Here is a 14,049-nt window from a genome sequence, read left to right as displayed (position 1 = left end):
TGACAAACAGAGGCTAGGGACACCATCCCTGCCCATCCTGGCTAATAGCCATTGATGGACCTATCCTCCATGAACTTATATATTTCTTTTTTGAACCCTGTTATAGTCTTGGCCTTCACAACATCCTCTGGCAAGGAGTTTCACAGGTTGACTGTGCATTGTGTGAAAAAATACTTCCTTTTGTTTGTTTTAAACCTACTGTCTATTGATTTCATTTGGTGACCCCTAGTTCTTGTGTTATGAGAAGGAGTAAATAACACTTCCTTATTTACTTTCTCCACACCAGTCATGATTTTATAGACCTCTATCATATCCCCCACTTAGTTGTCTCTCTTCCAAGTTGAAAAGTCCCAGTCTTATTAATCTCTCCTCAGACGGAAGCTGTTCCATACCCCTAATCATTTTTGTTGCCCTTTTCTGAACCTCTTCCAATTTCAGTGTATCCTTTTTGAGATTGGACAACCACATCTGCAGGCAGTATTCAAGATGTGGGCATAACAAGGATTTATATAGAGGCAATATGATTTTTCTGTCTTATTAGCTATCCCTTTCTTAATGATTCCCAACATTCTGTTCACTTTTTTGACTGCTGCTACACACTGAGTGGATGTTTTCAGAGAACTATCCACAATGACTCCAAGATCTCTTTCTTGAGTGGCAACAGCCAATTTAGACCCCATTATTGTAGATATATAGTTAGGACTATGTTTTCCAATGTGCATTACTTTTAATGTTGATAAATGCAATTTCATCTGCCATTTTGTTGCCCAGTCACCCAGTTCTGTGAGATCCTTTTGTAGCTTTTCCCAGTCTGCTTGGGACTTAACTATCTTGAGTAGTTTTGTATCATCTGAAAATTTTGCCACCTCACTGTGTACCCCTTTGTCCAGATCGTTTATGAATATGTTGAATAGGACTGGTCCCAGTTCAGACGTCTGCACAGATTCCCATTGAATCTGCAGGAGCTGCACTCACACTGAGTGCTCCTGTTTTTGGTCTTACTTGTGGCACCTTAGAGACTAACCAATTTATTTGAGCATAAGCTTTTGTGAGCTACAGCTCACTTCATCGGATGCATACTGTGGAAACTGCAGAAGACATTATATACACAGAGACCATGAAACAATACCTCCTCCCACCCCACTCTCCTGCTGGTAATAGCTTATCTAAAGTGATCACTCTCCTTACAATGTGTATGATAATCAAGTTGGGCCATTTCCAGCACAAATCCAGGTTTTCTCACCTCCCCCCCTTTTTTCCAAAAACCACACACACAAACTCACTCTCCTGCTGGTAATAGCTTATCCAAAGTGACCACTCTCCTTACAATGTGTATGAAAATCAAGGTGGGCCATTTCCAGCACAGATCCAGGTTTTCTCACCCCCACCCCCAAAACACACACACACAAACTCACTCTCCTGCTGGTAATAGCTTATCCAAAGTGACCACTCTCCCTACAATGTGCATGATAATCAAGGTGGGCCATTTCCAGGACAAATCCAGGTTTTCTCACCCCCCACCCCCAAACACACACAAACTATGGGCTATTACCAGCAGGAGAGTGAGTTTGGGGGGGGGGGGCGGAGGGTGAGAAAACCTGGATTTGTGCTGGAAATGGCCCAACTTGATTATCATACACATTGTAAGGAGAGTGATCACTTTAGATAAGCTATTACCAGCAGGAGAGTGGGGTGGGAGGAGGTATTGTTTCATGGTCTCTGTGTATATAATGTCTTCTGCAGTTTCCACAGTATGCATCCGATGAAGTGAGCTGTAGCTCACGAAAGCTTATGCTCAAATAAATTGGTTAGTCTCTAAGGTGCCACAAGTCCTCCTTTTCTTTTTGCGAATACAGACTAACATGACTGTTACTCTGAAACCTGTTTTTGGTCTTGACATTTGAAGGCAGTAGAAGTTGGGTGATGCTCAGCACCTTGCAAGATATTGGTGAGGTGTCTCACGCACCGTGTAAGCAAAGGAGCCATTTCCAAAATTCTTTGGGCCTGATTCTACACTGCCCTGCACCTTGTGTTATCATTTACACTTGTGAAAACCCAGTGCAAAGTGGGTGTAAAATGCTCCCACCATGTAAATAAGTGGAAAATTCTGACCTGGTAGCATTTTACACCCACTTTGCAGCAGGTGTAAATCACTACACAAGGCACAAGGCAAGGGTTAAGCAGCCCCTGCATTTTGAATGTTATTTCCAGTGTGTGGACAATCCCAGGTACAGGTGATGGGGGTCACAACATAAAACAGCTCTAAGTACATTGTGAATGACCCGCTAACTCTGGAGAAAGGGCAAACCTAGTCTCTGGTAGATTGTTGCAGTTGCTCACTCAGCTTGTGTCTTCCTTCAGTCCTCCGTGTGTTTTTGTTTTGCTGGTTAACACGGCAGAGATAAAGAACACTGTCACGTATCTATTTCAGGAAAGGCCTAGGAGTAGGAGTGCCAGCGTAATGCTGGGACCCTCCCCACCCACCCTGTAGGAAGATGGTGTTGGCACTTAGAAGGGCTGGGGGCCTCCCGCAGCTTTTGCTCTTCCACACACCTACTCTTTTCTGTCACAAGATAAAAGGGCAGAGCCCCACTTGCACATTTCAGTTCAGCTTTGATGCGCGCAAGCCTCTGAAAATTGTATTGGTGAAAACTGCTTTCGGCATGTGCTAAGCCTGGCCACGCACTGCTTGGGGAGCTCATGGGGCGCCTCTGCCTGACGGGTTCTTCCCCTGTGACTCAGACAGCAAGGCTTTGGCAAGGCTAATGCCACAGCGTGGAGCTTTTCCAGGGTCTATTTTTAGGAAGCAGGGAGTGGTAGGCACAGCTGCCTCAGTGAGCAGTTTCTGATGCTATTTGTGTCACAGCAGATGCAGTGGGATGCAGCATCACTTTTGAGCTGGTGAAAGTCAAAGGTGCCCTCCTGGTGAAGAGATGGTGGGTTTAGTCTTATAATCAAGAAGCTCAGCCAGCAGCACCAAAGCCGCATACTGAGCCTTTGGAGACCCGCATTCTGCTCTCATCAAAACCAAGCGTGTGGCCTAAGCCACTTTTCTGTGCCTGGCCTTGGTTAGAGAACAAGCCACCATCTGGGGGCCTTCCTCACGCTCCCTGTGACTTGAGCCCCTGGAAGCAGCACTGAATAAACAGACTGCAGTCGCTATCCCTACAGACAGACGGGGTGCAGAGTAAGAAAGGTTGAAAGAAAAGAGGAACAGAGACACCTTCCTCCTCACAGCAGTCATAAGAGGAGAAGAGGGGCAGGGAAGAAGACAAGATTATGGGAAATGTAGTTGCAAAAAGCCTCAGAGTGATTGGGGCACAGCGTTCTCATGCTGCTGTGTCAGCACATCACTCTGTGGTTCTTTTTAGGTGCTCTCTGCAACTCCACTTGATGACTGATGGAGTGTTTCTCCAGAACTCAGCCTGGCTGCTTTAAAATGTGGAGCCAGCACCGGGACCAAAATATAGTACTGCAGACTGGGCTGCATATGCACCATACTGGCAGAGTGTGTGCTTCGTTCCCTAGAGGAGAAAAACCTGTCACTGCTGCTAGCTAGCAGAGTTACTTCTTTAGGTCAAGTGGTGGAGGTCTCTGCTGCAGCACTGAAGGCATAGCTTTCAAACGTGCTGAAGGTTGTAACACATTCTTATATCTACATGCACAAATTATGGATTTCCATGTTCAAATGACAATTTGCAAGTGCAGTACTTGGTTTGTACGGGATCATGATAATTATACTTTTTTTTTAAATACAGGGCCGTGAGCTTCAGACCTTTTCACAATCACTCCTGCATGTCTTTTCTGTGCTCATGTGGCTAGATATAACTTTCTATTTCAAAACTTAGGGAGAGTCAAACATAGCATTTCTCTTTAGGCTGACAGCATTTTGCTGTTTTCTGGCTATATTTTTCCCTGTTTGCAAAGACCATCTTGAAACTTGGGGCTGATAGCTGGTTTTCTAAATATATATTAAACCTAGAGCCTTCAAATTCATGTGTCAATAAGAGAGATGTGCTATAAAAAAGTTACAACTGGGAAGCTAAAATATTAGTGCCCTCCTTACCCCTGTGCGACATACCTGAATTTACATCCTCTTAAAGATTCTACTCCTTGTATCTCCCACAGCATTGCACCAAATTGCCTTTGAGACTCAAAATAAAATCCTCCCTTTCACTGTATTGCTATTAGCATGTTGCACTGTGGCATGTTCATTAAGTGCAGGACACTGTAAAGCAACAGGGGGGCAAGCGATATATATCAGCTAGCCAGACACAAACCACTAGTGAGAATGCAAAATCACACCTTTCATCAGCATACTCAATGGTGCGTTGCAGCAACACTACGGTATGTGCCAGAACATCAGGGGAGGCTACCGGATATTTTCTTAGTAAACAAAGCTGAATGCTCTAACCATAGCTGTGATAATTTGCTGATCAGTGGAAATACCCTAAGTAGGTCACTCGGCATCCAAGTGATGGATCACATTTTCCCATCCTGTCACACAGCGGGCGGTGATCTGCCTGTGAGAGAACCCAGCCTGGTTTGGTTCAGGAGGGGGTTTGTGAGCTGGGGCCTGGGATTCTGTTCAAAGGGCTTGGGCATGAAACCATCCCATGCCCTGCAGGTCTACATTGATGGGTTCAAGCTTGACAGATTTCAGTTCCCATGGGAAATCCTACACAACTAAACACTCTCCTGCCCTTGGCATCCTCCACTGGGGCCTTTTTGTGCTCCCAACTGCCCTCAGACAGTTAAGCCACCCACAGGGCCACAGGGCCCTTCTGTTACATCCACCCAGTCTTCCATACTGCTGGATGACTGCTTCCCCCAAGCATGGTGGGGTGGTGTGCAGCATGGGCTTCTGCCTCCTTGAGGGCCCTGTGGGGACAGGGTGTACCTCCTCATACCCTCCACTGCCCTGATCTCATCAAACGTTGGGCTGGGCAACTGAACACTTTGGCAGGGCCCCGTGGGATGGAACTATAAGACCGGGTGCTAACAGCATACTAAAACCACTGCAACCTCCTTCTCCTCCCTAGCCTTCCCAGCAGCCCCATATACGCACATTGATCAAGAGGAGTGACAAGATGGAGCCTTCTGGAGACTCCCAGGAGAGCTCCCTCAGGTTGGAGAAGCAAACCACCTATTGAGAATGCTCGGTCAGAAAAGGATGGAGCCTCCCAAGAGCAGCTTTGCCCAGCCCCACCGAAGTCCACAAAAGAGTCACCGCCATCTCATGGTCAAGGGTGTCAAAGACAGCCAGCAGATCTACTGCTAGCATCACCTACTCACTCAGCCAGAGCAGTCTCAGTGCCACGCCCCGGTTGGTACTCACCCCCACAACAGTTAGAGACCTCAGGCTGCCAGACACTCAGAGAGTTGCTTTGCCACCAGATTTTCAGATGAGATACAGGATGGTGATTGGCCAGACTGCCAATTTCAAGTAAGCAGAGGCCAGACTTCCTTAAGAGAAGCTGTCAATCTTCCATCTCTCAAGGGGGGCATTGATAATTGCTGCCAGAACCCCAGATGTACTATTCTCCCGTAGATTCATTGTTCAAGTGACTTTATGCCAAGACTTTCAAAAGTGACTGTGATTTTGGGTACTCAACTTGCAACACCAGAAAGGGGCCTGGTTTCAGAAAGTGCTGAGTACCCACCTTTGTAAGTCAGGCCCCTTTAAGGGTTTCATGTTGGGCACCCAAAAATGGAGGCCACCCTAACCCACTTTTGAAAACCTGGGCCTTTTGAGCTAAGTTCTAGAAAGTACCATCTCCTCCCTGCAGGGTGCATGTAAAGGGCTTTAAGAGTTTCCGGTGTTATTCAAAGGCTGTGCTCATTTCGGTGAAATAGCTGCTGGTACTTATCCAAAAGATTATTTGAATGAGTTTCATCTGCAGGTGATAGCCAGGGTTTAGGAATATCTGTGCAAAACCTCAGCTGCTGTTCTTTATAAAATGTTTCGCTGTGGTTTCACACATTATTGACACTGAAGGATTCGGGGAAAGTATTAGGTAATGACTTAATGTAGCACTTTTTTCTCTCATTTAAACAGTTCCTTTGAAAACTAGTATTAAATTCAGAAGAAACTTTGAAGAAGTCAGGAAAATTGAGTTATTACCACATGTGCTTAAAGAGGAAGGATGCCCTTGTAGTAAAGACACTGGGCTGGGACTCAGGGACTTGCATTTGATTCCAGGCTCTGCCACCGAGTCTCTGTGTGAGCAAGTCACTTAATCTCTGTGAGCCCAATTCCCCATCTGTAAAATGGAGATAGTCCCACTGCACCTGCTTTCTGCCTGCGTTGTCTGTTTAGATTGTAAACTCTTTGGGGCAGCAACTGTCTCTCAGCACATGTCTAGCATAGGCACAAACATTTGTGTCCTAGCACAAATCTTTGCTGAGTGTCTAGTTTAGCATTTGCAAAGGTCTTAGTCAACTTGAGTTTAACAGGAACAAAATGGTAGTCTCCAGCTACTCTCAATGTGTGTGTACAATGGCTAGCAAAATGGGGCCTTGAACTCAGTTGGGACCTATGAGCCAAAACGCACTGAAGGCAATGGGAATCTTTCCACTGACTTCAATGGCTAAGTGCCAGGCTCTCTGTTGCTACCATAATACATATAATAATAAATAATAATACTGTTTTAATGTTTGGTTCATACAGTGGGCTTAGCCATGTATAATATGCAAAAATAGTAATAGTCCCATCCCCGAAGAACTGGCTGTCCAAAAGAAAGACAGCCCAAAGACAAGATATACTGGGAAACCCAGAGGTGGGGTAACTTGGGAAGGAAGGGGCTCGCTTTGTTTGCTTCTTTTAAATTATAAGCTCACTTCCTTTGGCCTTGGCAGAGGATGGGGTGATTCAAGAGGCTTTTGAATGAAGAAGGGTTTGTGGTTTGGCTAACTGGTTTGGAGAACTTTTGTCATATAGAAAAGCAAAGGCGATGTTTAAATCAGATTCCAGGTGTGCAGAAGAAACTTGACCTGGAACAGTTCACTGCAGCAAGGGTTTTTGTTCTTTGTATTATGGTGGTGCTGAGAGGCCCAGCTAAGATCAGAGCACTGTTTTGCCCGGAGCTGTATGTGTATGTATAGTAAGAGATAGTTCCGGCCCTGAAGATCTTACGATCTAAATAGAGAAGGATAATAATCCTCATTTTACCAACGGGGAACCCCGAGATAAGGAACTTGCCTGAGGTCATCCAGGGAATCTGTGGAGGAGCTAGGAACTGAATGCAGACCTCCCAAGTCCAGAGCTAGTGTCTTAGCCATAAGGCTGGCGAGCCTTCCTCTACTATTCTATTACATTCATATTAGATAAATCTGAGGCAGTATTAGGGCATCCATTTTACTGATCCTAAATTTAGGTACAGAGAGGTTCAGTGACCTGCCCAAGGTCAAACTGAGTTGGTGGCACTGGTGCTTGTGCTTATCAGCATTTGCATTTGCAGTTGCAGCAAACAGCTCCCCAACCACACAGGACAGGATGCTGGAGAGTGGGTGTATAGCTGCAGCAAGCTGCAAGCTCAGTTCTGCAAGGTGCTGAGCACCCGTGCAAGGCACTGAGCATCCTCAACTCCAACTGCAGTCAATGCGAGTGGAGCAGCACTCAGCATTTCACAGCTGGCACTCAAACTCCCGCAGGATCTGGCTCTTTAATTACCATGTGCACATCAGATAAGATTGTTACATTTAACAACTTTATATGATGGTTTGATCACTGTCTGAACAAGAGACCTAACCCTCTGATTTACATTGCAAACAGCTAATCCCACATTACAGCAACTGCAGATCTGGCTCTCTGCAATGGTGTGATCCACTTTCAGCTCCACACAAATCCAAGCACTCCCTCCCACTAATTGCTAATGGTTTAGGAGCCCACAGATTACCATGATTTTGTTACAGCAGTGCCGAGAGGGTCCAACTCAGCCCAAAACCTTCTGGGGCTGTACACTGTACAAACACATACTAGGAGTCAGTCTCTGCCTTGAGCTTCCAGTCTAAACAGACAAGACAGACAAATGAAGAGATACCATCTCCTTGTTACAGCTGGGGAAGTGAGGCCCAGAGAAATGAAGTGACATTTGGAACTACGTGTCCAGCGTCACACAAAGAGTCTGTGGCAGAGCCAAGAAATGAATGCAGATTTCCTCCATCCCAGGCCAGTGCATTAACCATGAGACCAACTTTCCTCTCTATGAATAGAGGGGCTTGTTATTTACGATTAGTGCTGATCCCACTCCCGCAACTGTTAGCGCTCATGAGCTTTGGTTGCTTTGATCCCAAGACAGTGGGAGTAAAAAGGTGATGCTTGTGGATAGCTTCTCCATATCTAGGTGGGGGGACTACCCCTCTTCCCCCAACTTTCTTGGGGATCCCAGTGAAATGCCTGGAGAGTTTTGCCTGAGCAAGGACTCCAGGATTTGGCCCTCGGATTATTGAATATTTGGGACCAGATTTCCAATGTACTGTCTCTCTTTAAAGACCTGGTCTTATTGAATTCAGTTATTAAACTTCCACTGACTTCAATGTGAGCAGGATTGTCACCTAATTGTGCAAGTGTCATGGAGTCCACTCACCACTGGAGCACCTCCTACTGATTGCTCTGGGGATTAGCTAGTTCCAGATCTGATGCCCACTTCTGTGAGTTCCTCGCCCCATGGTCTCTCTTTCTGTGGAACTCAGGGTGCTCCTTTGTGACTCAGCCCTCCAACCAGGTCACTATAGTCCACCCCTTCTGGGTATCAAAGTCCCTCCCTATAAAAATGGCAGTCTTCCCTTCACTGCCCTGACTGTGCCACTCCTCCAGTGGCTGGTAGGGGAACCCAGGCCCACCCTGTACTCTGGGTTCCAGTCCACGGACCCATTCTCTAGCAAAGGTAGCCTACACACTCCCAGACCATGTTGCTCTTCCCCTGGATGCCTTCCTACTTCCCAGCTGTACCTTCTGGCTCCCCTCTGCTTTAGATTTACCAGCCCAAACTCCCTCCTCCCAGGGAGTAACCACAGGCCAGTTGGCACCATAGCCCCCCAAACACACCTCCCTTCTCCCAGGGAGTGACTACAGACTACTTCCCCCCACAGCTCCTTCCTGCTGCCAACTTCCTGTCTTTATAAACCCGGCCCAGGTCCTCCACCAGCTGGACATCATCAGCAATTAGGCCTTAATACACCCTGGCTTTACTCCAGCTGCAGCCTATGGGTTAATTGGCCTAATTTACCCCCCTCAGGCCAAGTGGGGTGGACATTCTGTCACGTAGGGCAGACCTTATGGGTGGGTGATGTGGGTGACCGCCCAGGGTGCTGTGGTCAGGAAGGTGCCATAGTCAAGAGGCAAGAAGTATTATTACCCCTCCTTTTCACATATGGTGAGGTCAGGCATAGAGAGATTAGGCAACTTGTCCATGATCACAAAGGGGAGACTGTGATAAAGCCAGGAACTGAACTCACATCTCCTGAGTCCTGTCTAGGTCCTTAATTACAAAACCATCCTTCCTCACGGAGACAAACAAAAATTAAAGTAAGACTTTTTGTGTGTGTTGGTTTTGACTATTTCCCAATCTTTTACTCTCCACATTGAAATTCAGCAGCTTTGCTTGTGGATTTGTTTTCCTCATTTCTTTGAAGCCATCAGCCATGAAATGTTTGTCCTCAGTAGGAAAAAAATACACTTATTTTCTGGAGCGTTGCGAGGCAAGTATGAATACATGGAATAAGAACATTCAACTGACTTCTGATAGAACAATAGGAAAAAGTATGGAAGTGAATGAAAGAAGAAAGTTCAAGTCACTTTTTGTTGTGGGAGACGGTAATGAACAAACCTACCCACTACGAAGGGTTTTTTCCAGGAAGTGTGGGCTGTCACAACTACCTGTCCTTTAACTATCTTGAGAAGCATGCTAGCGAGGCAGTTCTCATGCTGCTTCTGCACCGTGCTTTTGAAGGGGAGGCCACAGCCACTTGAACACAGAATGAACGAACCTTATAGCCCAACTACGCCTCGACCTATCAGTACCAGCTCACCTAACACCATGAAAATTTTTATGTGTTTTCTTATTGTATTTATTATAGCACAGACTATTGGGACTGTACTTTTTTGCTTATATCTTCACATGAAGCTGGATAAGGTAAGGTTAGAAATATGATCATGTTAAATGGACTGGTTCTAACAATGATTTACATTTAGCATGAAGAAAATTGATTAACAACAGTGAAAAATGAGGCAGAATAATGCAAATAGTTGTACTTACATAGAAGCAGCATTTATCGTGTAAACATTCTTGTTTATGCATTCATTTTCCACTTAATAAAAGATACATTGTCATAAAGAGTTTTCCCCTTTAATTAACAAAATGATAATAGTGTAGCAAAGGGCAGTGTAGATTATATCAAATCAAGCTGCTTATTTTATCAGATTAAATACAGTGACAGTAGAATGAAAATATTGTTTGGTTGGTTTGAACAGTTTGACAATTATTCTATGCTCTTTGTTGGGAGTAAGGTGAAATCTTTTATTTTGTGATACTATTTTAGATTCAGCAGTATTGAGCTTTACAGTGATACCTAGCAAAGGAAGAGGTTTCAGAAGCTTTTTAAATATTTGCCTATGATAATTTTATAATAAGTTGCACTTAAGGAGAGTGGAGTTTTTTAAAATAAGCATAATCCAAATTATTCTGCTTCATGCTTCTAACAATATTTTTTAAAGAATTCAAAATTTCAAAACTGTTTTCAAGTTTGCTCTTATTCAAACTGCCGCTAGACCATGCTATGCTTATAGTCGCTTGCCTAAAACTATTTTTTAGTCAAGTAAAAGAAATGATATACAGTAAGTAGCCAGCTGTGCTTCATATATCAAGTAAAACTACCTAATTGGGTATAGAATAAAGTGTATTCTCCTTAAAAGGCATGCAGACAATATTTTCTCACTGAAATTAAAAATATACATTTTTGCATATTTTTAATTTAAATTTAAATGAGTTAATACTGATCCCTAACAATGGAATGTAGAGCTCGGCTCCAAATGTTAAAGTACAAGAGGCAAAACAGTCTGGAAGATTAAGAACGGGTTAGTTTGCATGTGGTGGATCAGTTTGTAAATTCTGTACTCACCTTGAGTGGTACCTTACTATGCACGTAGTCCCACTGATTTTAATGGAACTACTTGTGCAGTACGGTGCTACTCAAGAGAAACAAAGCAACACGGTCTGTCTGAATGAATGTAATTACTAATTATTGCAAGAAAATATTTCTTCTCTGAGTTATGAAATGGACTGTTTTGGTCTAAGAGAAGATGAAATGCGGTCGTACACCATAGAAACAGTCTGAATCCGTCACCTTTCCTCACGATGAGTAGGTCCTGAGAGTCTGACCCTGCATTTGGATCCACTAGCACAGACCATGCAGAAGTCTGTTCCAATCACTGGAATGTGTATCGGCACAGAGTCTGTGTTCTTCCATCCCAATACAGCCTCAGTGATTTCAGTGGGACTTCTTACCAATTCAAGGTTCTACTCCACAGGAATAAGGGCGGCAGAATCAAGCTCTTCATCAAGATTCACACATAGATACCTATAGCAACTGATGAAGTCTCACCTTCTGCCTTTTGAAAAGGGGAAACATGTAAATTAATTAGGGAAGTCAAGCGATTAAAAAAATTAATCGTGATTAATTGCGCTGTTAAACAACAATAGAATACCATTTATTTTAAATATTTGTGGATGTTTACTACATTTTCAAATATATTAATTTCAATTACAACGCAGAATACAAAGTGTACAGTGCTCATTTTATGTTTATATTTTATTACAAATATTTGCACTGTAAAAAACAAAAAAAAATTTTCAATTCACCTCATATAAGTACTGTAGTGCAATCTCTTTATCATGAAAGTTGAACTTACAAACGTAGAATTATGTAAAAAAAACTGCATTCAAAAATAAAACAATGTAAAACTTTAGAGTCTACAAGTCCACTCAGTCCTACTTCTTGGTCAGTCAATCACTCAGACAAACAAGATTGGTTACAATGTGCAGGAGATAGTGCTGCCTGCTTCTAGTTTACAATGTCACCTGAAAGTGAGAACAGGCATTTGCATGGCACTGTTGGAGCTGGCATTGCAAGATATTTAAGCGCCAGATGCACTAAAGAGTCATATGTCCCTTCATGCTTCAACCACCATTCCAGAGGACATGCTTCCATGCTGATGATGGGTTCTGCTTAATGTAATGATCCAAAACAGTGAGGACTGACACATGTTCATTTTCATCATCTTAGGCAGATGCCACCAGCAGAAGGCTGATTTTCTTTATTGGTGGTTTGGGTTCTGTAGTTTCTGCATCAGAGAGTTGCTCTTTTAAGACTTCTAAAAGCATGCTCCACACCTCATCCCTCTCAGATTTTGGACTGCACTTCAGATTCTTAAACCTTGGGTTGAGTGCTGTAGCTATTTTTAGAAATCTCACATCGGTACCTTCTTTGCATTTTGTCAAATCTGCAGCGAAAGTGTTCTTAAAATAAACATGTGCTGGGTCATCATCTGAGACTGCTATATGAAATATATGTAGAATGTGGGTAAAACAGAGCAGGAGGCATACAATTCTCCCCCCAAGGAGTTCAGTCACAAATTTAATTAACACATTTTTTTTTAACAAGCATCATCATGATGGAAGCATGTCCTCTGGAATGGTGGCCAAAGTATGAAAGGGCATACGAATGTTTAGCATACTTGGCATGTAAATACCTTGCAATGCTGGCTACAAAAGTGCCATGCGAACGCCTCTTCTCACTTTCAGGTGACACTGTAAATAAGAAGCAGGCAGCAGTATCTCCTACCAATGTAAACAAACTTGCTTGTCTTAGCAATTGGCAGAATAAGAAGTAGGACTGAGTGGACTTGTAGACTCTAAAGTTTTACACTGTTTTGTTTTTGCATGCAGTTATGTAACCAAAAAAAAAAAAATCTGCATTTGTAAGTTACACTTTCACGACAAAGAGATCGCACTTCAGTACTTGTATGAGGTGAACTGAAAAATACTATTTCTTTTGTTTATCGTTTTTATAGTGCATATATTTGTAATAAAAATAATAATATAAAGTGAGCACTGTGCACTTTGTATTCTGTGTTGTAATTGAAATCAATATTGAAAATGTAGAAAAACATCCAAAAATATTTAATAAATTTCAATTGGTATTCTATTGTTATAAGTGCAATTAATCGTGATTCATTTTTTTAATTGCGATTTATTTTTTTGAGTTAATTGCGTGAGTTAACTGCGATTAATTGACAGCCCTAAAATTAATACAAAAGATCTGAGAGCAAGTTTCAATTGCTGTTATTTATTTTATACAGAAATCTGATGTGGGGCCCAATCCTACAGCCATTACTTGGACAAAATTCCCATTGAAGTTAGTGGGAACTTTGCTTGAGTATGGCCTTCAGGATTGGGCCTTTGAGGTATGGTATGGTGTAGGGATCTACTGTTTCATGAGACGTTGTTTCAGAACACAATGAGCTTATGTTCTTTTGTCACTTGGCCTCCAGCATTCTGTTTTATCTATTATCTCACTGACAGTTGGAACAGGAGTTGAGCTTACATGAAGATTATTTGTTCCTCAGAAGAATACAAAAATGTCGGAAACCAGAAGGTGCGGGCTCATCATTATTGGACTGTAAGGAGATCATAAACAGATTCCAGGATCTGCTCGTCAAGGTAAGATGCTGTTAAATAAATAAAGATGCTGATAAAGATTTGCAATGCCACATATGTAGGCACACACAGGCAATATTGCAAAGCTGTATTTAAAAAGCAATATTTGTACACTTCCACATATTGGGCCAGATTCTAATCCCATTTTAACTGGAGTTAAATTCAGAATAACTCCATTGAAGTAAATGGAATTATTTTAACGTAAGTGTGATCAGAATCTGGCCCACTAAAACAAATATTATAGAGCCTGATTGTACAAACACAAACACCTGTAGGTAATTTTACTCACACAATCTGCCCCAGTTGACAATGGAATGTTTGTCTTAGAAAG

General features: G+C 43.0%; 1 protein-coding gene across 1 annotated transcript in view; it reads left to right on the top strand.

Moving 5' to 3' along the window:
• CD40LG (CD40 ligand) overlaps window positions 1-14,049 on the top strand; it is a gene marked incomplete at its 5' end in the record, with an annotated part of 51,663 nt that overhangs the window by 26,344 nt on the left and 11,270 nt on the right. Inside the window, one exon of the mRNA XM_084639229.1 lies at window positions 13,584-13,721. Coding sequence (XP_084495355.1) covers window positions 13,584-13,721 — 138 coding nt within the window. The remainder of the gene's footprint in view (window positions 1-13,583; window positions 13,722-14,049) is intronic.

Source organism: Lepidochelys olivacea (assembly GCF_965140295.1).
Source record: "Lepidochelys olivacea isolate rLepOli2 genome assembly, chromosome: 9".
NCBI classification, from domain to species: Eukaryota; Metazoa; Chordata; order Testudines; family Cheloniidae; genus Lepidochelys; species Lepidochelys olivacea.
Note: the sequence above shows the minus strand (reverse complement) of the source record. Positions and strands in the feature narration are given on the sequence as shown.